The sequence below is a fragment of the Fundulus heteroclitus genome, chromosome 20 (assembly GCF_011125445.2).
Source record: "Fundulus heteroclitus isolate FHET01 chromosome 20, MU-UCD_Fhet_4.1, whole genome shotgun sequence".
Taxonomy (NCBI): Eukaryota; Metazoa; Chordata; class Actinopteri; order Cyprinodontiformes; family Fundulidae; genus Fundulus; species Fundulus heteroclitus.
The window spans coordinates 6,703,319-6,729,142 of NC_046380.1; the positions used below are offsets into that span (position 1 = coordinate 6,703,319).

At 38.1% G+C, this 25,824-nt stretch overlaps 1 protein-coding gene across 5 annotated transcripts in view; it reads left to right on the forward strand.

The window, feature by feature from the left end:
* Positions 1 to 25,824, forward strand: part of grip2b (glutamate receptor interacting protein 2b) — a 301,598-nt gene that overhangs the window by 122,882 nt on the left and 152,892 nt on the right. For 2 of the 5 annotated variants that reach the window (XM_021320048.2, XM_021320052.2), the window contains exon 1: positions 6,731 to 7,241. The exons of 1 other annotated variant lie outside the window; for it this stretch is intronic. In XM_021320048.2, coding sequence (XP_021175723.2) covers positions 7,094 to 7,241 — 148 coding nt within the window. In that variant the 5' untranslated portion in view covers positions 6,731 to 7,093. Of the gene's footprint in view, positions 1 to 6,730; positions 7,242 to 25,824 lie in introns of those variants that run through there. 2 more of the 5 variants (XM_036151438.1, XM_036151433.1) reach the window with 2 other exon arrangements.

Below are 25,824 nucleotides of genomic sequence, written 5' to 3' on the forward strand. Positions count from 1 at the left end.
TTGTTTACGGTTCCAAACGTTGAAGGCAGGAGTTGGGGACATAATGGAATTCTGGTTGGAGGGAGCACAGCGAGGATGTGTTCCAGGTGTGCAAACAGTGGAGGTGCCAATCCTCCACTGTTTGAGAATAAACTAGGTGTTGAGAGTGGGCAGGCAGACATTAACCTTGTCTGCGAGATGAATTCTTGCAGTAATTGTGCATTCACAAACAAACGAGAGTCCATCTTGTCCTGCTCCCCTTTCGACCGTATGTGACCGAACCAAAAGCTGTTCAGGCCAACCACGTTGCAATTTTATGGTTTAAGGTGGGACATAGCGCTGTGACGAAAGCAATAATATTATGTTTTGTCAGAATCCATGATATCTTCTTTGAAACAAGAACAGCAAGAAGTGCCTTGACTAGCTTAACTTGTAGTTTTTCATGATGGTTACAACATTTTCATTTGATGTCGTGATTGGTTAAAATCAAAGTTTGGTAGGCGGGCACGAAGTGTTGCTTCGCCCAATCAGCTCAGAAACTTCTGCTGAATGTCCCTCCTTTGCCCAAACTGGTTCGAGAGGAGCAGTCCCAGATTGATAATGTGAAGAACGTAGAGTGCTACACATTATCAATCTGGTTGGGCAGACATAGGTAGGGAATGTTGGAGCTGTAGTGGAAAGCTGTGGAATGAGCAAGAAAAGGCTGTTGTGGAAAAGGTTAAAGGTTGAATCTAGAGTTTGACTTGTAAAGTAGTGATAACTTTGACCATGAAGGTCAATCATTGTCCTACAGCACATAATACCCCCAGCAGACTAATGAGGAGATTGCAGACATGTGTGAAGTCTGCAGCAGGTGCGGCACACCTTCTAGTGAAGATCTTCTTCTTCTTCTTCTTCTTTTTGTTTAATGGCAGATTGCAACCTTATCTTTTAGGTGCATACCGCCACCTACTGTACCGGAGTATGTAGCATGGGCCATATCAATTTGATGATTATTTATATCTATATCCATATTTCTATATTTATATACATTTATATCCATATTTCTACACATCTATATCTATACTTCTATATACCTATATATCTCTATCCATATTCCCATATCCATATTTCTATATATCTATATATCCATATATATCTATATATTTATCTATCTATACATATACATATATACATACAAAATATACATACATCCATATATACATATACCTTTAAATCTTATAATATAATCCTGTATTCTTAAGATATTTAATAACAGTTTTCTGCATTTCCTTTATCCCCTCTCCTGTTGTTCCTATTAATCCTTTCAAATTCCATTCCCTTCCAATTTGTCTTGTCTTTTGTTTTAATTCTATTCTTTCTTTATCATATTTCCTACAATATAATAAAATATGTTCTACATTTTCTATTACTTTACATTCTATACATTCATCTGTTTCACTTTTCTTTAATAAAAATAATGTTTTATTTAACCCAGTATGATCAAATCTTAATCTAGTTAACATAGTCTCCTCTCTTCGATTTTTCCTTGTCACACCCTTGGCATTAATAGATTTCTGTATCATATAATAATTTCTTCCACTTTTATCCATTTTCCATCTATCCTGCCATTTTTCCTTAATTTCTTTTTTAATTATTGCCTTAGCTTCTCCTTTCCCATACGGTATATTTATAATATTATTTGTTCTAATTGATTTTTTAGCTATTTGGTCTGCTCTTTCATTTCCATTTATTCCTACATGGGCTGGAACCCAACAAAACTTTATATTTATATACATTTTTTGTATTCTGAACAAACTTTGATGTATTTCTAATAATAAATCTTCTCTTTCTGATTTCATATTTTGTATACTGTAAAGTGCTGCCAAAGAATCAACACAACAAACTACTCTATCAGGTTTTACTTCCTCTATCCATTGTAATCCTATAATTATTGCCATCATTTCTGCTGTATATACTGACATCTGATCAGGTAATCTCCTACCGATGCTTACATTCATCATTGGAATATATATTCCTATACCTACTTTTCCTTTATCATCTTTAGATCCATCTGTATATATATCTAAATAGCTATAATATTTAGTTCTTATATAATGATTTGCCATTTGACCTCTCCTTCTGTTTACCCACTCTTTTTTTAATTCCATTATATAAAAATCTACCTCAACATTTGGAAATAAAGTGAAGATCTTCTATTCTGAGAGAGATCTTACACAAACCCAAACGCACAGACACATACACACCAGAACCATGACACCATTATCAACCATTGCTGTAATACTTTGATGTGGAGACCTTCAGAATGTATCTATGTCCATTTATTTTTATTTATTTATTTTATTTATTTATAAAAATCTTTCCAAAGGCAGAAACTTTTCACCCTGTAGATGAGAGAGACAATGATAATTGTCTTGTAATGTTATTCTGTGTTTGCGATGATAATGAACTTATCTTCTCTAGCCCCTGAAGGAAATGTTTTAACCAAGTACTGTTCCTTTAGCTTTGGATCTGTGTTTGGTTAACTTTAAGGAGCCTTAAGGTATTGATAGTGACTATATTTCTGTTGTCTGCTTGGTGTGTACCACCGCGGTTTGTTATGCTAAGATACATTTGTCAACCTGCTCTACTTTGGACCGTGTGAGTTACACTTGCACATTTTTAACTAGGCACAGCACGAAGCAGTGGATGGAAACATACTTTTATACTGTTATGGACTCTAAAACTACTACTAATAGGGCAAATAAACAAGAGTTTCTCTTGATGCTACCATGAAATGCAGGGTAACAGCTCAGCAAAACCTGACAGCTTTTCACTAGGGAAAAAGCCAACTGTGCTAACATGTACAGACTGTTAATGTGTCCTTAAATTATGTCCAACTTTTGTTATGTCTTTGGTAGGTGAGATTTTGTCAGACCAACTGTTTTTAAATCCTTCTACAAAGAAAACTGCATGTTTTGCATTTATTTAATACCTAGACATTAGGTATTATTTTCAATGTGTGCACTATAACCTTAATAGTGAAACTGGTTTCTGTTATTGAAACAATCTGTTTCAATAACAGGTTAATTATTTCTGGTTAATTATTTCCTCAAAGGTTTTTGAGAAGCAGCTGACTCATTCACATAGAATGCTCAATTAATATCATGCAGTGGCTTTTAATATCTCAGTTAGGAATCTACGTTTTATGCTCTCACATCTTTCAAGGACTGAAAACTTCACCATAGGATCAAAGTACACTTGCAGATCTTTCCAGGTAAGTGATTAAACAGCATATCTCAAACCCCTGGGGTGAGTTTTTTTTTTTCTTTTTTATTGATGCACCCTGCGCTTACATCTTCAGTTTCAAAGTGTGTAACTGCAAAAGGTCAAGTTGGCAAAATACAAGGTGCTTTCTGTGTGAATATGTGTATTTTTCTATGCAAGACAGCTAAGCTGAAATGTTCACTTTGCTTCTAGCTACCTGCTAAAGCATTATGTAGTGTTGGGCGCCAATGTTCTTTCCTGGAGAGATAATGATGAAGTTATTATGGAGGGATATGAACCAGAGATTAAACAGGAGAAGAGAAACTGCAAGGAGATGGGAAAAAAAGAGAAGATAGAGGGGAAAGAACAAGAGATAATACATGAGGGTCAAATCAGAGGAAACTATAAAGAGATGAGAAAACAACCTCGTCTTTAAAAAGAATTGCAACTGATCACATTTTTTTTTTGTCACATTCTGGAAACGGATTTTCTTACACAACTATTTCAAAGCTGTCAGTCATAGGATGCATTTCCATTTGAGTGCCAGACTTTAACAAGTTCAGTCGTAGGTAGAGGCTCCTTCTATCAGGCTCCCAAAATAAATTCAGTATGAAAAATGGTTCATTACTTTAAAATATGCTTGCTCACTTTTTCCTTCGTTGCCAAGTATCCTGATGTATTTCTAAACACGTTTTGATCTAAATATGAAAAACCTGAAGTGCCTCTTATGGAACATCGAGTCTTGTTAAGTATATTTGTCCCTTCTAAAGTTTTGTTGAGAAACACATATCCTCTGCATGTGTGCACTTGTATCATAGTATTCAACTGGTTCAGAACCGAATATGTTTCTTTCGCTGGGATGTTGCTATGTCACCACATTTCTTTCTTTTTTCACGTCAAAGGATTAACTGACCGTTTGGGAATGACATTTCTGTAATGCCAGAGCAGACAGAGAGCACGACATTCAAGCCAGACACAGTGTTTGTGTTAAAAAGTGTTTATCAGAAAATAATACATCCTTGGTGCAAACAGGCAAAGCACAGAAGTGAGCAGGAACTAGGCAATACTGACAGCTGACTGCTCAAAGCAGGGGAAGAGAGGCAGATAGGCTGAGGTGTGGATCTGGTCCAAGAAGAATGCAAGGTTCATACACGGAGAGACTGAAAGGCAGACAGAGCCGATTGGCTTGGCAGAGATCAATGAGAAAACCGATGTTGTGTCTGACAGGGGCAAGTGGAGACAAGGAATCCAGAAACTTGAACTTGTAACGAAACTTGGCAAGGCAGGCAAAGAAGAACGCTGGACACTTACTCACGCAAGGGTTTTCAGATAATCTGGTGCAGAATAACTGAATAACTGGAGTACATAAAGGCATGTAAACAGGTGAATGAAATCATCTTGATGGTGCTGCTGTGGGAGGATGGATGACAGAGGCAGATCACTCTGTTAGGTGAGGCGATGAGTGAGAAACAGTCAGCTGGCCAGAACCTTAACAATTTCAACGCTTTGCGTATCCCAATGTGGTCAGATGATTTTCAGTCTAAGAAATCAGAAATTAAGTCATGGCATCAGTTTCACTTTCAGTTCAAACATCCTGCATGCAGAGGTAAGTAAAGCATAGCATAGTATACTCTTATGTCTTCCTTTATGTGAATCATTGTGTGATGTGTCTGATAAAAGGAGAAACAAAAAAAAGTCTATTTTAAAATACAGGCATTAAGAACTTTGTTGGAATGCATAGCATGGTATTGGGTCATTTCTACAATATTTAAGCTAAACCTGTGTCTGTACCAAAGGTATAAATGTGTGCCATAGCATGTGAGATTTTCAGGGTCCTGATGGCAGAATTCTTTATGCCATTTTTTTTAATTTAGCCTTGCTTAGAAGGTCATTTAACTACCATACATATTCTATAATATTAAATGCATAGAAATATCACATGGGAGTATTATTTTCCTATGGAACAGTGTCTTCCAATTCCTTTGATACAAAAGCCTGATTCAACATAGTTTGACATGGGTATAAAACTATTTAAAGCTTTGTTTTTTATAAAGATAACTGTGATACCAGGTACAAATTTGTCTTGAGGTTTCTCTGTTTAGCTGTATAAGGCATAGAACACTTTAGCTTGGCCACTGATGCACTGATCACTTTAACTCCTTCCTTGTTTCCTAAGCAAACATTGTATTAGGGCGGGCATGTGCATCCTGAGAAGGCTGCAAGTTCCCCAAATCCACAGACTGCCACTCTGGCTTGCCGAGAAAGACCCTTAGCCCCAGAATGCTCCATAGACACCGCACAGTGGCAACCCACTACTCCCTAAAGGAGGAAATAAATGCAGAGGACACGTTTTATTGGAATGTACAAAGTTATAATGACAAATACAGATGATTGTTGTTTAGCCTTTTGTTTTTATTTCGTCTCCATGTTGCCAAGAACCTAGACCTAGTGAATTTTTGTCGGTTTATAACTCTGTCCTCTACTTTCCTTCCCAAACTGGTCAAGGAAGATAGGCAATCTAGAACTCAATGCCACTGGAGGTCCCTTACCTTTTGCCCTGTCATTATCATGAAATTGCAATTTTTTTTCACAAGCTGTTGGAAAAGTTTATGCAAGGTGGCGTTTTATAAACACTATCAAAAAAAAATTAATTGACTTAATTGCATGTAGTTTAGTCAAAATTGTCTGACTTGATTTAGAGTTTTCTCACGCAGGCAGAAGGCACGCTGCGATGATATTTGTTTTAAAACTGCCATGCTTAAACTAAACTATATTGACATTAGAAAGTGTGCTGGTACTCAAGCAACCCCAGTTGCTTTCCTTTGTGGAACATCTGGCTTGTTGACATTGTACTAATCCCTTGTTACCTCTTCTCTCTAGCTTTAAGCTTTGTACCATGCCATTAGCCCTTCAAATTAAAATATTCAAGAGCCACACATTAAATGAAGTGCCAAAAGCTTCAGCACTAAATACACTCCCATTCCTAACAAAATGAATGTCTACTTTGATCTAATCCAGTGTATCATGATTGTTGTATTGTTGATTTCCTTTAATAAGAATAACAAATATATATTAAATAACTAAATATCACTTTAAGCCACATAACTGCAGCTATGAGGATATTGATGGATAGAGTAGTAGTTCAATGTGCACAAAAAAAGTAGTTTGTTCTAGTTCCTCACATTTATGCTTGACTAAAATGACAGTGTTCATTTGTGTACCTGTGTGTTAGCGAAATAACGAACCACAGAGAAAAAGCTAGCACCTCTCTGTCTCCAGTATTTTCATATCGCCCTTTTAAGGAACACTGAACAAAGCAAAGCTTTGCCGGGGAGTTTCAGCGGCTGCATGTTGTGGTAATGCAGAGGGGTGGCGTACTGTTGCACACAGAGAGGGAGAGAAAAAAGGAAAGGAGGTGCGCGAGTGAGTGTGCAGCCTCCTCTTCTCCCTCTCTCCTTTCGTTTCTCTCACTGTCTCACTTCTCTCATCATTTCGATCATCAGATTTTCTGTAAGCTGAACAAAGCAGAGAGAAGGTAAACAAAGAAAGGAACAAGACAGAGGAACCTATAAGGCGGAGTGGGATGTAAAATTGGGCACTGTACTGAAACGACAGATAAAACTTAAAACGTTGGGCTGTGGACTGACAGCAGACAAAGGAGAGCGGTAATGCATAAAAGGATAGAAACTAGAGCACAGGCAGGTAGGCTGGTGAAACTTAGCCTTCAGAAGTAGAGACAAGGCATTGTTTTAGTTAACAACAGAAGGATAGGTAAGGCAGACCACAGACAAACAAGGAGAGGAAGAAGGAAGAGATCCAGAGATAAAGACAACATCTGGAGGTACTTGGGGGAACTTATTTGTCCAGGATGGATAAAGTGGAACGTGTAATGAAGATGGTGAAGAGGATGTCACCCAGAAAGAAGAGGAGAGAAGGAGGAAGAGGAGGACCGGGGGAGCTGGAGAGTCCGGACACCCTGTGTGACGAACTGTGTCGTTTCAACCTCTGCATCTCTGGTGAGTCTGCAGCTCCACATGGCCAAGTCTAAAGTTGATCTCACTGTGGATGTAGCCAGTGAAGGACTTTAATGTTTCATGTCAAGATTGTATCTTAAAAAAAAGTTTTTGATTTCCTTTTTCTATTTTAGAGGGTTGCCTACGTGATTTTCTGATAGACCAATTTATCTCACTTATGTGGTTTCAAAGAGTTTAAGTATGCCACATTTATCAACATATCTAATATGTAATTAGGTTTTTGATATTAGAGACACATCCATACTTGGCACGTATTTCTGTCTTTGTTGTTTTTCTCTTACCGCCTTGTTTAACTAAGCTGATGCGTGAGGTGCAGAAGGCTGCTGAAACCTTTCCAGTAGCATTAGGCGTATCCTTCTGTAAATGTCTTTCTGCCTGTTATCTAAAAATTATCTGCAGTAATTTTGGAAATCTTAGCTATTTCCATATACATACTTTTTCTGCTCTAATATTCTTTTGTGCCACTCAAGCTTGCAATTGACGGTGGGACTTTCCTTGCTTGTGATTTATTCAGGAGTCTACAATCAAAGAATATTTGTGGTTTACCAAAGTCACAATCCCTTCACTAGGAAGTCATTTGACTTGTGACAGACCTCGTTATACTTTGGAGAGACCTGCGGACACCTCCTAGGTAGTTGAGTCAAATAAATTCCATAGATATTTCCTTGGTGACCTTAAACATCTGATTGGTTTTAGTGGAATGATAAAGTTACTTTTAATGTTCCTTGTGAAGTTGTCCCTGCCCAATTTCCAGTCAATGAGTTTCATTCATCCAATTTCACAATAATATTAATAATAATATTATTAAAGACGCAAAACATCCAGTGGAGATAAAAACAAGTTAAGATCAGAGATAAGAGGTGAAAAATCTATTAAATCCATTGTCTATACCCGCTTATCCATGCATGGCTGTGGGAGGCTGGTGCCCATCTTCAGCTGTCATTGGGCGAGAGGTGCAGTACACCCTGGACTGGTCACCTATCCATTAGTTGAGATAGAAAATACTGCAAAATAACTGTTCTGACCTGTTATCGTTCTGTAATGGTGGCCCTGGCCTTGCAAGGAGACATGGACTGAGGCGGAGTACACCCTGGAGAGGTCACTAGTCCATCACAGCCATCGTTTATTAGTTGAAAGTTGAAGTATTTTGTCAATAAATTCTTGTATTTTGGAGAGAAATTGTGTTCATTCTGTAAATGTGTGTAGTACTCGCTTACTGTGGCTTAATCTCAAATTCAGACCGGCTAGATAGAGTAACGGTCGATAAGTTGCTTTGTACTGAAGATCTGTCGTTGGGTTAAGGTGGTACTGCGTGGCATCATACTGGGCCTTGGTATTACCAAAAACACTTCTCTAAATTACTCAGATCAGTAATGTGGGAAGGAATTTTGTATTGGGACATACAGTAGATAGTATTTATTTAACTCGAGTGGGTTCCATACGAGAAGCCATTTGTAAGGTTTAAGGTTGACACAGCTTGAGAATGGTGTGTGAATTGATTGATTGGAGATGGTTTTACTCACATCACATTATGCTGTTAACCAAAACATTTCCTGACTGACACCACATATCACTTTGGGAATATTGTGGCAATTTTGACAGAATATAGTTATTGACTTTGCTATTACCTAATCTTGTAATTTTTTTAAGTGTGATGCTGAAAGGTATGTAGTTTCGGGACTGCTTGGGCAATACACATGTCATAGCAAGTATAAATAACATTATTAACACTGTAATTTCCCTCTGGGATTATTAAAGTATTTCTGATTCTGATTCAGATAATAAATTTGATATGTATCATTTTGATATTTTGATAGATTCATTCACTTATGACTTACTCTTGGAGAGTATATAAAGGTGAGGCTTGTGTGATATTAAAATTAGGGTAATTTTGTAACTTTTGTTTGTTTCATGGTCAGTAAAGAGGGTCATTTACTGACTTCTACTCAACTTTTAAGTGCTTTAAAAAACAATCTGAGGCCTGCTGATGCTTGTGTGGTGTCTGAAACCAAGGGTGGTATTACAGTATAAAAGCCTTTGCCTTATCGTTTCCGCAGCTTTTCACTGTCAGTTGTCGATGCTGCCGGAGATGCTATCATGAACAGGCACTTGCCTCAATTACTGCATAGAATGCCATTGCTGTTTTCTCGCTCTTGCTCTATTTCCCCTGGTTGTGTGACAAGCTTGCCACAACATGTTGGATATTTTCATATCTCTGAACCTTCCATTAACTGTGAGCAGTAACTATCTCTGGTTTCAGGATGCTGACAGAAAATATTTTGCATAATCAGGGAAGCACGCTTGCTCAGAAGGTATATGCAGCTCACCATACTCATGCATATTCTTTACTGCTTAAAAAGTACAAGGCAACTTTTATGGAAAACTTCAGCTCCATAACTAGATGCACATCAAACCTATTTAACTTTGAGTCATGCAATGATTTTACCTCTTCCTCAACAAGTCTCTGTCATTGTTGTGAAAGTGTGGCTTGCAGAATTTAATAAAGACATTTGCAAGATATTTATTATCTTGCAGAAGTTTAAAGGTTTATCTTCTATTTTGAATGAAAAATGTTTTCAATGTTCTAATTTTATATCTGTTTTAATTTATCGAGGCTACATAATTGCCTCTTAGCTGTTTTACATTTTGCTGGGTACCTCATGTTCTTCAAAGACTTTCAGGACTTTTCTTGACAGAGTTCTGTTATTTGTTATTTATTTTTCAACTCGCTTTGATCATGAAAAAAAAAAACAGCTCTGTGCTAAAAAAAACGTTATGAATCTGGGACAAAATTCATAGATGTAGTCCTAAGTGTGATAGAGGAACGTGAAAACATTCTTATTTTCTATCTCACTCTTATTTACTCTTTTATCAAGGAATCTTTCCAGAAAACTTCAAACAGCTTTTCACAACCAGCAGGAAAACAAGTGTAATAATGCACACAAGGAAAGGTCACATTGAAACCAACAGATCAGTGGATACTTCAGGATAAACACACAAAAATGCCCTTTTTTCTCAGTACAAAGAACTTCTTACATCTTATATAGCGCAGAGACATTGACTTATGAATGTCACAGGTTAATACCAAATGTCAGCATTCTGGGAAATGAAACAGGAGAAACAAGAGTTTATCAGGGGAAAAAATAACTTTTATTCAAAGTTGGATTTATTACACCTGTCCTGTATTTTGACTGGCGGATGTAGTATGCTTTGGGATCTTACGCAATCATAAAGGTGTTCTCTGGATTCTTGCCTAGAATCAACAACATCACAATGGCAGCAACAATCACATGGCGAATACATAATAAGGGAAAAGGAACATAAAATGTCCTTGGAGAGATCATTTGTGAAAGTAAAGGTTTTCTTTTTGTGCCTGTCTATAATATACTTTGACGGATTCGACCATGCTGTAGGTGGAAAAGTTGTCGGATGGAGTCAGGCAGTAGTCTCTATGACTATGATGTTTGCAGATGATGTAGTAATCTTTAGTGACAATAAATAGCAAGTGGCCTGAAAAAAGTGAGATATTCTTTGATATTGGTCAGTAATAACTTGATTTGGCAATTTAATAAATTATATGATCATTTCATTAAGTCGTTCTCTTACAATTAGAGTGCCTCAAAATCTAAAGAGTAGAGTTTCAGCAAGGTACTGCACAGGTCTTTTTAACCAGACTGCTGTCTGGGATCAGTGCACACAAAAAATGACACAAATAGGAAGATGCATCAGCCAATGAAGTCTCTGTTTAGATTTGAACATCAATGTTAGGACGAAAATGACTTATCTTGTAAGGGTAAACCCATATTGATTAGATCATCAAAACTAAATTGTACAGCCTCTCATAACTTATTTGTGCAACCTAGGCAAAGAAAATCAGGCAGGGATTTTTAAACATTAGGTGTGCAAACTGCAGTCACAACCTCTTGCTGAAAAACTAATACCATAGAGCAAGTATTTGGACTGAGTTAGGGATTCCTGATGCTGTGAACTTCACTGGGCTCTTGAGCCAGTACTTGTAATTGGTTTGGGACATTCCTAAATAAAAAGAACATAGTCTTGTGAAGACAGATAATTCAATACCTTGATAAAACAATCTTAAAACATGCAGGAAATAAACAAAATGTTTAGTATTTACCCATATCAGTGTCACAATGTTTGAACAGTGATGTTATAAAATTCTGTTCCTACATATAGGATGTTTGGTCTTACTTCTAAAATTAGCTGACAACAGTTTGTGCTTTTGAATGGGTTTAGCTGAACTACAACATATTTTTTTCAGCCTAAGACAGATAAAGTTGTCGATCATACAGGTGAGGTAGGTGTCAAGAGGCCTATTTGGAATTTATTACAGTAAAATATAATGGCACTGTTGGGAAGTGGAAACAAGAACACCTTTTCCACTAAAACCTGCCCTGAAATTGAGGTGCCCATGAAAACAATTGCTTACATCCCGAGAAACCTAAAACCAATCTCCAGCCATCTTGTACACAGTCACTTGAGGGCACTTTACTCCGTTCACAGCTTCTTTGCCTTTTTTTGCTTCATTTTTTGTGTGTGTTTTGGTTTGGCTGTTGTGCCATTTCAAAAATGAACACTGACAGATCAAGACTTCTTAATTGGTTGTGGCCCCTCTGGACATTTAGGGCCCCGTGAAAGGTTTGTTTTAGAGGCTTTTTGACTCTGACAACAAACACAAAAGCAAAAAAAAAACGGTCAACTTCAAATACAGAGTGGGAACTAACTGTGGAGTAAAAAATATGTTAGACTTTTGAAGCCCAATATCTTCTGTTCTTTGTCTGAGCAACTCAGTGTTCCTTGTTAACTGCAGCTAGTGAGAAAGTCTTCTACCTAAATGCACACTAACTGACAGATTGTGACAGCCACAATGTACAGTAATATGATAGCGGAAAAGCACCCAGGTCCTGATACAGTATCTTTCAACACCTGGTGCATGTGTGATGTCACTTCTAGGCATTAAATGGATTAGGTGTAGAATAAATACTTTAAGAAAAAGTACCAGACAATCCTGGAAGAACATGGAAGCCCATGCTTTGGGACCAAGTCAGATCTCAAAATATGATGGCTCCTTATGGCAAGTTCATATCAATGAAAGGGCTGAATGTTTTAATTTTGAATGAGAATGCCATCTGTGTGCCCTGAAGCAAAGTTTCAGATTAACCTTAGGCAAACTGCTTGAAAGCAGATCAAGGGAAAGCACTGATTCAGAATGTGCTCTTCATGCTGGGGAAGGAAACTCACCCCAATAAGCCACTCTTTATGCTGACGCCTGCATGAAGCGGACTGCGCTTAAGTGCAGAAGCATGGGAACAAGATACACTGCTTTTAGCCTTTTAAACTTCTGATGCACTTGCTGTTGTGTATCTTTTGTAAAAAAAAAAAAAAAAAAGAGAAGAATCTAAGACAAAATTTGGGGGGTTAACCTCCTTTTTCACAAGCTTTAAATGCCTCATCTTTGTTTAATAAATAAGAACATTGGCGGAATCTGTGTTATATCAGATCATCCCAGAGAAAAGGTGTACTTTTTTAGATTACGACTGCATTACATCAGTATCTTTGCATTATGAAATATAAATAAAACATTCATAATGCAAAACAGCAGTCTATTTTCTTTCAGTGATTTCTAACTAATCCTGACAAACAAATCAGAGTTTAGACATTTTTAGATAAAAAAAGGAGACATGTATGTTAGGATTGTTTGTTAAAAAGATCCACAGATCGGTATTCTGTGTGAGACGCCGGTACAGCTTTATGACAGTCTGAGACTTTAAGCCCTTACAACCTGAACTGCTTTAGAATGTGTTCTGAAACCTAAATAAACTCCAATGTTTTTGCCTGTTTTACGAATCAACCTTGGTCTGCAGCTTAATGCACACAAAAAAAAGATTTGTTCTGCCTCCGTTGCTCTACATCAGCAGGAGTAAAAACAAATGCAAACTGGTTGATTTTTACGTGTCTGAGCGTAGGAATGGGGAAGGCTCTTTACTTTTTAAACTCAACAAAAACAAAATTTAAGTCTTGTTTAAACCCAACAACTAGCACTAATGTACTGATCCCTCAGCACAGTCTGCCTATGAAAAATCTATCATAACACACATTTTGGTGTAAATATTTATCATATATTAAAACTTGAGAGTCAGGTCAATAGTATGTAGGAGTATAATGCATGAAATCATGAAATTCAGCAAAAATCCACCCTGTTGTGTTCCAACGCAATCGTCAAACATATATTTATGCTTTTATTACTGCTAGACTGGATTTTTGTAAATAACTCTTCTTAGAAATCAGCCCCCTCTTGTATTGAGTACATACAATTGGTTTAGAATTCAATCTCAACTTTTTAACTTGCATAACGAGGCAAGAAAACAAAACTCCAGGTTTGGCATGTCTCTGCAGATTATAGATGAGTTGGTCAGATTCTCTTGGACATTCCAAAAAAAATAATTATGTTGAGGAGTGACATAGCTTTTGATGTTGCAGGTCTAAAACTTTGGATCGTTTGTCACTCTAAATGAGGTAGATTATTTTATTAGCTGTTTTTAAATCCCATTTAAAAACCTATTTTTACTAGTTGGCCTTCAACTAGATGTACGACTTCTATTGCTAATCTAAGATTTTCTGATGTGTATATAGTGCTTCTTATTGTATTCATCCATTTCATGTAAAGGTTCAGCACTTTGGTTGGCTTTGGTTGAACTGTTAAAGTGCTTCATAAATAAAAGTTGTTATGTTATTTTATTACCTACACCTAACATCAAAATCAGCATGCAACAATCAGAACATGGAGAAGAGCAAGCGCAGAAACATTGTCATCCCATATGTTGCTGGAGTCTCTGAAAAACTCAGGAGGATTTTTTTCTCAACACAAGATCCCCGTACATTTCGAACCCCACAGGACCCTCAGGCAGAGGCTGGTCCATGCTAAAGATAAAAACCCCAGCCTAAGATGAGTGGAGTAGTGTATGTGGTTCAATGCAGTGAGGAATGTTCTGATCTTTATATTGGAGAAACCAAACAAGCTCTGTACAGACGCATGACTCAACACAGGAGAGCTACCTCCTCAGGACAAGACCTAGCCGTCCACCTCCAACTAAAGGACAAAGGACACTCTTTGAGGACCAAAGAGTCCAAGCTAACGAGGAGCCTAACGACTCTCCAATGTTGGGGTGATCAGTTCCAGGTGAATCTAAGCTCTAACGAGGCCTCACCTGCAGGTCTATAAAGCTGAGAGCTCCTCACTACTCCAGACATTTTGAACTAAGAATGCTTCATGGATGGGAAGTGAAAAGTCTTCAGCTTCAGGATAGAAGTCCAGTTGTTTTACTTTTTCAACCTTTTTTTGGATTGATCATCACCTGGATCACTGAGAATCTTCACCAACATACTGCTATCTGCCTTTTAACTCGAACATTACTCTTATTCCATGCTAAGGACTATGTGCATTCTTTAATCTTCTCAGGAACTGTGTTGGTCAGTGCAATCAGCTGATTTCACTGAAAAAACAAGCAAAAAAGAAGACATTATGTGTTGTGTCTGTGTGCATTCTGATCTGGGGACTCATCAAAAATGTCATGATGGTAACACATAGTGACAATAAATATTCTTGATTTCAATCAATATGTGCAATAACTGCTACATTTTATTGCACTAAACCATGGTTCACAACAGAAAACATATACAGTCGTCATTTGACTGGAAATGTTTCATTTTCTTGGGGGATATGACATTAAAATCTCTGCTCTTTTTACTTCCTAAGTGCTTCATCTGAGAGATTGCATTTCAATATGTAGCATCAGCAAAGGTTTCAAAAAAGATTAAAGTCTCTGGCTGTGGGTGTCTAAATACAATATTTGCAAGACACAAAACAGGCAAGACAGAACATGGCATGCAGCTACATCTTTGCCAATATGAGTTTATTTCCTGATTGGGCTATTTTTGCTACAGAAGTGACCCAGTTTTCGCCTTAGGGATCAGCGTGGCACATCATATCTCGGTACTGATCTTTTTTGCTACATATGCACCAAGAGTGTCATCATAACATCTGACAGGATAGAAAACAGAAAAGTTACTGAGATATCACGAAAGCGTCAGCAACATCTGCCGGCACCTTCTCTGTTTGTCTAAAAGAGATGCTTCGCCTGACCCCACACTGACTTGCAAAAACAGATGATAAATAATAGATGATATAAATAGTTGGAATAAATTCAACTTCTCTTACTTGGGCTTAGATTTTTTTTTCAATCACTCTAAATCTATTTAGTTTCAAATGATGACAAAACCAGGCAAGAGTCTCATTGGTTTTTGGTTTGGAAATCATTTGTGTGGTTAGTTTGATGATTAATAATAAAAAACCAACAACAGAGTTTCAGATTTCAACTGCTACAGGCTCAGTGTCTATACATGCCCTCAAGATAGACACATTAAAGACTTTAGTTGGTCAATCCTCTCACATTTCTCCACCCACCCCCTCTCATGGCGTGCTCATTTGGCTTTCCTGCTCTTGAGCTCTCTTTGTCGCCCCCTTGTTCTCCTTCTCTCATAAACTTTGCCCTCAATCACTACAGATGTGTGTGGGTGGATGTGTCCCCCTCCTACAAGCACTAGACCTTTTGCATTCCCTCTAACTGTCTACAACTTTGTTTCTAAATGATCTCACCTCTGATGCTTATAGGTGAAACATTTGTGAAAAAAGGAGTGCATGGCAAAAATTAATCAGGGTTTGAGTTTTATGGCACAAGATAAAATGTACAATTGAATTCATCTAAACACATGCTTGATTTTGGTTAGTCTACAAGGATTACATGAACGGGATTAGAACTTTACTACATTTAGTTTATACTCATCATTGGTAACTTGAACAGCTTCTTTATGCTACAGTATCTGATATTTAGTCATTTTCAACCTGTGCCTGAAGTTAATGTCTACATGCACAAAATTTCACGATCAGATTAAAATGTATTTGGATCAAATAATCAAATTGTACCATTTATAGGGGCACACAATCAATTAATCTGATCATAATGTGAATTTATTCACATTTGAAATATGACATTCACAGTTATCAAATTCGCCTTAAAAAAACACACAGAAGAAGTACTTCTGTCCTTGCTAAACTAAGAAAAATAGTAAACAAAGCAGTATTACACGAGGTTGTTTGTCTTACAGGCACCCAGGCGGCATTGCACCAGGTTCTAATTACGGTTGAAACGTTACTGAGTAAAGCAACAATTTGAGCTCTTTTATTTTTCCGAACAGAAAGGTCGTATCGGGAACCCCGACAGTTTTGCTCCTCAATGTATTTCCGCCACTCACCAACGCGGAAATATGTCACATTAATGTCGGGCACACATGTGCACTCGGGGCAGTTTGCCACATTCAGAATAACTTGAGCCAGTCCAGCGTTTATATGCACGTCGATTGGATTATCAATCGCCATAAACCACCGCTCTCATTTGGAATACAATTTCATTCCAATTGAGCTTAATTTGATCATTATATTGTGATTGGCCATTTATGCCGTTTATTACTTTTGTCTATATAAACGTAGCTACTGTTACTTATTGTCATTTATTTACAGCTTTAGATGTTTGACCTGAAATTATTGTATAATTGTAAAAAAGAAAGCACTTTCAGGAATTATGAGTTCAGTTACGCCATGCACAAACTGCGTCGCAGTGGAAAAGTGGTTTAGGACAGTAGAAGATGCAAATTGGTTAAAAGTGGCCATTGACTACAAGCAAAGTAGAAGTCAAGTTGAAGGCCTGATGTTAAAACTAGAATAGAATAGAATAGAAAATAATAGCATAGAATAGATTAGAACAGAATTTAAAATTCTTCTTCTAACGTATAAAGCCCTTAATAATCAAGCTCCATCATATATCAGAGCTCTGATTACCCCGTATGTTCCTAACAGAGCACTTCGCTCTAAAACTGCAGGTCTACTGGTGGTTCCTAGAGTCTCTAAAAGTAGAATGGTCATACGGTCGCTTCATGCTTAAATAGAATAGAATAGTGTTACACTAGCACTCCGAGGACATTCTGAGGCTCGACTAACTAATAAAGAATGAAGTTGCCCTAGTGGAACTGTATCTAGACTGTGCAGAAGTTGGTGGAGCAGAGGACGCTCTCCAGGATCAGTGTAATCCTTTCCAATTTGATGAATGTGTCTCAAAATTCATAAAAAAAAAAAAGCTCTGGCATTCCCCAGAAGAGCATTCAGATGTTTAAAATTGCTCCAATCCGGGTGAAACTGTCCCAGGTGCCCCGTGGGACAGTTTCAATCATAGTGAAAGTACCTGTGGCCTGTATTTGGCTTTGGGCATAAGGAGAATGTTGGCAGGGCATGGTGCTGCATTAATAACCAGTTGATATTCTTGTTGTGGAATTCTATTAGAGTTGTCCAGGTGTTTAAAAATACATCACAGAGCTGTTTTTATATTGCGTACTGCATGTTAGGTTGCCGCTTTGACTTCATCAGCATTTACTTCCACAGGAACACGTAACCCATACTGCAATTCCTTGTAAATGACCTGAAATGATGCACCCAATAAATATAATACAGGTATCTGATGTATGATTTACCTAAAAGACAGAAAATTATTTTTGAACTTTGCTAAATCCGGTCTGCAATGGCAGTTTGTTATATAATCAGCATTTTGAGTCACTGATTTCCCCTCTGCTGGATGTGTTTCGGATGGATCCGCCATTTAATTAAGCACTCCCCAAAAACTGTTAGCTGGAAAGGCCAATTGTCTGAATGGGTGCTTGACAGGACTGACACACATTGTAGAGCCTCAGCAGTGACTGTGGGCCGTCCACAGGAGAGAAAAAAAACAGACAGTAATTGCTTTATAAATGACCCAGCTGATTCAGAAGCCTCTGACACCAAAACTGGCAATTTGCTTCCATTCTTAATTGTCTGGGTCAAAGTGTAGATGGGTTTGAGGAGACCCATAACAACCATGCCAAACCAGCCAGCCTGTGGGATTTATAACCAACAAAAGGGTCAGATTTAAATCAATATATAAAATATTGCCAGGTGGCACAATCAAAACAAGATACCGGAGCTGATGATGATAATTGTGTTAAACGCTTTCTCATCACAATCTCGGCAGCCTAAAAAATTATTTTAGGCAAATTGAAGGACTGCCATCTGCTGTCCATTACAGAGTATTTCCTCTTATTTGATTTGCCAGCTAAATTGGCAATTTGCTTCCTCCTTTGAAAGCCATCTGATCAGATTGGTTGGCTCATTTAACCTCCTGGGCAGAGACGGATGGAGTCGAGCCCAACTGATTTGACTGTAGTGACTGAGGGGAGCAGCTGGAAGACCTGGAAACCTCTCAGAGATTATTAATTTGATACCTCTTCAATTTCAGATTCTGGGTTGCATTGTTGAAGGTTGATCACATATGTAATCTGAGTTTTTTACATATTAAAAGACCTTTGCGGAGTGTATAACTGATGCATAGTATGCTTTTTAAATAATAATAACCACCTTTATTGTCATTGCAACATACATTCCAGTGAAATGTGTTCTCTGCATCTAAGCCATCCCCTTGGGGAGCAGTGGGCTGCCACTGTGCGACACCTGGGGAGCAATCTGGGGTCTTAGTCAGTCTTAGTCAGGGACCCAGAGCAGCAGTCTGTGGGAGTTAAATATAAAACTGTAATAATTGTATTTATGTGACTTTTTGGTTCTCAATTGTTTAAGTAAATGTTCTGTCAAGGGTCAAACTACCTGAATTCACAGTGTACTAAGTTATTCTCATAAATACAGGGGATGAATTCTGAAATGTACGTACATTTTACACTACTACATAAATCCAGCAACTAAATATTGGGTGAAATGATACTAGTGTACCAGTTATATACACTGCTCAAAAAAAGGGAACACTAAAATAACACATCCCAGATCTGAATGAATTAAATATTCTTATTAAATACTTTATTCTTTACATTGTTGAAGGTGCTGACAACAAAACACACATAATTATCAATGGAAATCAAATTTATTAACCCATGGAGGTCTGGATTTCAATTCAATTCAATTCAATTCAATTTTATTTATATAGCGCCAAATCATGAAACATGTCATCTCAAGGCACTTTACAAAATCAAGTTCAATCATATTATACAGATTGGGTCAGATTATACAGATTGGTCAAAAATGTCCTATATAAGGAAACCAGTTGATTGCATCAAAGTCCCGACAAGCAGCATTCACTCCTGGGGAACCATAGAGCTACATGGAGAGTCGTCTGCATTATACATGGCTTTGCTGCAATCCCTTATACTGAGCAAGCATGAAGCGACAGTGGGAAGAAAAACTCCCCATTAACGGGAAGGAAAACCTCCGGCAGAACCGGGCTCAGTATGAACGGTCATCTGCCTCGACCGACTGGGGTTACAGAAGACAGAACAGAGACACAACAAGAGAGACAAAAAAAGCACAGAAGCACACATTGATCTAGTAATCTGTTCTACATTAGATGGTAGTAGCGGGTGAGCCGTCTTCTCTGGATGATGTCACAGTTAACAGAACGCCAGACCAGGTGTACCTACTATGAAGAAAAAGAGAGAGAGCAAAAAGTTAAAAGCTGAAATGCATTGTATTACATTTCAATGTAATACAATGCAAAACTGGAGAACAGTAGACTGAAGAACAGTAGAAATCAGTAGAGTAAGAAAATTAGACCCTGAGAAAATTAGACCCTAGATTGGCTCCAAAATTAGATTTGGAGCCACACTCAAAACTAAAGTGGAAAAACACACTACAGGAGGCTCCAGCTTCGATCTTCTTAAAACAAGTCAAAATGAGGCTAAGTAGCGTGTGTGGCCTCCGCGTGTCTGTGTGACCTCTCTACCATGCCTGGGCATGCTCCTGATGAGGTGGTGGATGGTCTCCTGAGGAATCTCCTCTCAGACCTGGACTAACATCCACCAAGTGGCGTGGCATTGGTGGATGGAGCGAGACACGGATGTCCCAGATGTGCTCAACTGGATTCAGGTCTGGGCAACTGGGGGCCGGTCGATAGCATCAATGCCTTCATCTTGCAGGAACTGCTGACTGGTGTTGCACCGGTATCAATGCCAGTATCGGATGGGGCCCCGATCCAGCACTAAAATGGTGGTATCGGCATTGGCGAGTACCAACAAATAGGCACCGATACCATTTTGATGTTTGTATGTCACTTGAACGCAGCCTTCTCTCTCCTGACTAGTGTTATACATGTTATATAAGTTAATGAAAGTTGCACTATTTTGGCATTTGAGAGCCAAAACTCAGGGATTAAAAGATATTATTCAATTATTAAAGTAATTTTACTGTCTTACTGTTGCACTACTATAATGCATGTTACAATTTCACGAATGTTGAACTATTTTGGCCTTTGAGAGCCAAAAGTTTATTGTCACCCATTCCAGGTAGGCAATAAAATGTTCTACTACCCTAAGCAGTATGCAGTTCTTCATATATACACACACACATGAATTTCAAACAGATGGTATCGGTATTGGCCAGTACTGCACAGCCAGGTATCAGGTATCGGGGCCAAAAAACGGGATCCAATGGGTCTGAGGATCTCATCTCTGTACCTAACGCCAGTCAGACTACCTCTGGCATCACCTTAGACAATTTGAGTTTTAATTTCTGATGGCACAGCTATTCTTAGCCTTCTGCACAAAGTCACATGTTCACCAACTTGTTTGCTTGAGATCAAAACATTGTGCAATGGTTTGATGATGGCAATCTAATTTTAAAAGTTACCAAACATTAAAGAGAAGAGTTTTTTACTTTCAAGGTCTACCAGGAATGCTGTAGTCCTGTAATCATACACAGTTTACCTCTCTGTCAGGCTTGTTTATGATGATGGCCTGTGTTCTTGCTTGCAGCAGAGAATGTGCCTTTCACAAAGACTCAAAGTGTGCGCTCTGCACCAGAGGTTTATGTTTTTGTTCTCTAGGATATCAGCAAGGTATGAAAAACTCATGGTTATATAAATTAAGCAGGCATACATACTGCAATGGAAGGCTTTTACCAGGCAGAAGGAACAAGTACATCATTGATCAGTTACACATCAGCCTTGCAGAATACAGCCTCCTGCCTTTGGGTAGATGATATTCAATTCCGTGCTGCAAGTGCAACTAATTTAAGAACTTATCTGTTCATGTTGTTATGTTGTTATAGATGCCTCTAGGTTTTGGGGATTTTGCAAAAGCTAATGCCTCTTGAGAAGTGGGACTGCACATTGGGTGTTATGTTTGTCATTCGTAACATTTTCCATTACTTGTTGTATTTCTGGCATTGTGTGAGAGCTTTAATGAGTGCCGTTTAGAGTCCAGAGCAAATATTTTGAGAGAAGCGATACCGACCTCAGCCAGAGAAGAAGCACATTTTTTCTACATTGTGGCTCTTTGCACCTTGAGCTGAGAGCTGTGTTACTCCTACCTTCACTTTTTCTTGGTTTGTCAATTTTTCCTATTGTAGTCTGTCAGTCATTTTAATAGCCTGTCCATCCATGTTTTGGGCTCTTGGCAGCCAGACAGATCATACTTTTGAGGGATGTATCCTCTGACATGACAGAGTCAGGGACTAATGTTATGCACATACATATTTTTATTGTAGTTCCAGCTAAAAAGCAAAAGAGATGTTAGAACTATGCAGTGGCTTTTTAATCTCTGAAGTCATGTTTTTCAGGTTTACGTTGTCCTTACAAGCAGAAAAACCCACAGCTTAAAAAAAAAACCTGCTGATCGGAAAGGTTACATGTAAGCTGTGACTTCTGGAGTTGTAAAATCATTTTTGCTCAGAACAGTAGTGAACAGAGACAAATCATGGAATGTCTATATTTCACTGAAATCTTGAAAAACTTGAGATATTAGGATAAGATAGAATTGAAAAAAAAAAATGTCTTTATACTAATCTTTAACGGCCCTCTCCATGCTCTCTTACAGACACACATCCAAACACCATATGCAAACAGAAACACATTTTTAGATCCAAACTGTAAATCAACTGAATTTAGCGGCGTATGAATGCAGGAATGTTGGACTCTGAAGCTTCTTTGCCACTTAGATAGGTTTCATGCTGAAACCATTTGCACACGCACAATAAGCAGAATAACAATGGGAACGGGGAGACTGAATTTGAGAACACCTCCTTTCAGTTCCAGCCTTAACCCCCTGAGTGAAAATAAAAAAGGTTTTACTCTTCAGGTGAGGGAAACCAAAAGAAAATGCCCTACTTTCCTCTCCTATGTCTTGTTCTCCTTGATGCTACCCCCCCCCCCCCCCCCGTTTCGTCTTCTTGTGCTGTCACTGGAGAGGAACATTCACTGTTTCGTTCACCTTCAAATCTCTCCTAAAACAACGAAAACAATTTCCTATTGTATTACTTAAATGAAAATGTGTTTCTTTTCTAAATTTACTTATCTATTTGTGAAGGTTGCAATGTCACATTTTTTGAGACTGTTAAAGCTGCTGGGATGCATTTCTAATCCTGTGTCAAACGACTGTGTAAGATACGACACTCAGTTAGACCTAAACCTGCAGCCTGTAATGCATGTTATGGTTAATTGAATTGATTGACTGGTTGTTTTATCAACCTCATAACTTCAATGCATGGAGCTCCCATAGGCAGCGTATTGACAGAACTTTATCAAAGACATACATAGCTTAGAAGATGCTTTAGCTTTTATCTTTCTATTTAGATATGAGAAGAAAATGCATAGATTGTGCAAACACTACTGCATTTACATTGTTTGACTGTCAGCAAACACGTATTATTGCCCCTGATTTCATAGAACCAGCATTTTTTTCTGTTTGTTTGTTTGATGCGATGCAGCTTTTTGAAAAGTTCTATTTTTTTGTTGTTCAATTCATAAAGTGCAAAACAAGGCAGATGTTCCTCGGATGAGATTTGACATTGTTGGGGACAATGCTCATGAGTTATTCATTGTGTTGTGACACATTTTTCACAAACTGAGGAAAATACGCCTAACGTTTCTGCGAGCACAGAGCTTTTTATTTTATCCAGTAAATAATCATTTTACTGTAAGATAATAAGCTCTAACTGCCAGTTAGTGATCAAAAGGAGTCATGTGAATAGAAAATGAAGGATGAATTTTAAAAGAGGAGCTCACTGGCATTTCAAGAACTCCACTAAATAATTCATAAATGTAGGTGGGAAGTAGAATTGTTGTTTTGGGGCTTAAAACATTCTTTTATCTGTCATTCTGTCTATTTATTAACACTGTGTGCATTGAACCACCCTTTAGGGTTTGAGCTTATGAAACTGAAAAGCCAAGCTAGTCCGCAGAGGCTCATCATGCTTCGAAGTGTACCACAAAATAATCTGAATAAAACATTTGCCCTAGTTTTTAGGAAATGCCTTTCTTTACTCAAAATCAAATTTCTAGAACTGTTCCCATATTGTGCTTTGATGCTGATGTTATGGTATATTTACAGTAATACCATGAGACCTGAACCTCTGTGTCTTCTTCACTTTCCCTGGCAGACCAGAGGAAAAAAGCGACCGTGTGGTGTTGCATTGAAGGATTGAAACGGCAGTGGGTGCTGTTGGTTTTGGTTGTGTCAGTTGCTGAGAAAGCCATGAAATGTTGAGAGAAACACAGGAGAAACTGAAAAGACAGAAATAGATGAGGGGGATCATTTATAGAAACAGAGAAAAGGGGTAGAGAGGAATCATGATAAAGTCTACTTATCCATCTCTAAAAAACAGCAGGAAGAAATAAGTGTAACACATTTCAGTATGTTGTAGGTAAAGATTACAGATAAAAGGAGACCAAAATGTTAGCTAAATTAATTAGATGAGGGACTAATGAGTGTCTGAAAAGGTGAAGAATGAGGGATGAGAAAATGTCAGACAAAAAATACGTGATGGGACTATAATGCTAGGAAGCACAAGAAAGGGCACATGTGAAGAACAGGAGAGCTGATTGACTGAAAATTAAGTCGCAGACAGAGAATATAAAGAATCAGCTGAGCAGAAGAAAGAGATTTTAATTAGGAATCAAGGGAAAACTATATATTCCGATTTTGTGGAGGACAAGAGATCAGAAGTTTGAATTAAAGGTGTTATAAATCAGTCATTAGATGGCAGGTCATTGTCTTTAGTCTGCTAAACTTTTTGCATTGTTTACTTAAAATATAAAGCTTATCTTTTCATATTCATCCTTGCATCTCACCTTAGTAATAAATGTTTGTCTTCTAGATTGATTGCACAGTATTCATTCTTCTTTATCTACCCCTGTCAATTCAATGTGATTCTATTGATAATTTGGTTTTGTTGTGGTGCTTTAGACAGTCAAAACTGATCAACAGGTAAACTTTGGCTTCATCACGTCTTTAATTGTTTTATTGTTCCTTTAAAGCTCCTGTGGGTGAAACTGTAGTCATAAAGATCTAAGCGCTATCAAAAGGTTATCTAAACAGTATTTGAAAACTATTGCTTCTGGATTGAAAATGTTTTTTTCTCTCTGAGAAACTAAACATTTTTGGTCTTACATTCATCAATTCCCAATTACTTCTCTGGAAAGTTGATGCACCACACCTTGTCCTGTTTTTTCTCATCCCATCATTGGCAGGTCCCATCACTTATTTTGCAGCTCTTGAGTCACAAAGTCTGCTGCCTCTTCCTAAGTTTCACCTTTAAGACATGGCCGCTACCTTGGCTTGTGGCTTAATTAAGTAACAGAGGTAGGATGAGTTCACCCTCCCTCTGTGGTTTTAGAAATCACATAGAGCCAAAGGAGTATACTGTTTATGGTAGAGACAAAAACACAGACACGCTGCTCCAGGGGAACGTCCTTTGTTAAAAATAGAAAACACAAGCCCCATTTACATTACACTTTTTAACCCGTGCCGAGAACGGCCCGAGCTCGGTAACTGAAATAACTATCGAGTGTAAATGGAACGCAAACTGAACTGCACTGTGCCAGACACAACCGATCCGCTCTAAATCTAGTACTAGTTCGATAGTAGGGCTCGGCCCGGTTTATCAGTGGCTCGGTTCTCTGATAACAAAGAGTGAATGAGCAGACCGCGTCATCTCCTTACAGTCAGCTGATTAATTTTGCTGTTTTTCCGGCGTGTCTGGCTTTACAATTCACAGATCACTTCAACTGTACACAACAACGTCTGTCGTTGTTTCTTGTCTGTAAGCACTGATTAGACTATCGTTTGCCTTATCCACGTCCCAAAAGCCGACTCTGTCAAGTAAATTTACCAAAGGTTGCCTTCTTCGCCCGACTCTCCGCAAACAACGAATTATCACAATTATAACCAAACATAACTTCCTGAATGTTACGGGTGCCGCCATTTTTATTTATTTGATTCCCCCTTTCAATCCTAGAGAGCAGTAGTACCGCAGATCGTCAATAGGAGGTGAGGAACCGTGCTAGCGTGATGTGTAAATGGACGTCAGAACCAAGCTCGGCACGGTTAACTGATCCAAGCTCGGTCTGAACTCGGCATGAATCGGTTTAACAAGGCTAATGTAAATGGGGCTATAGTTAATGGCTGAGTG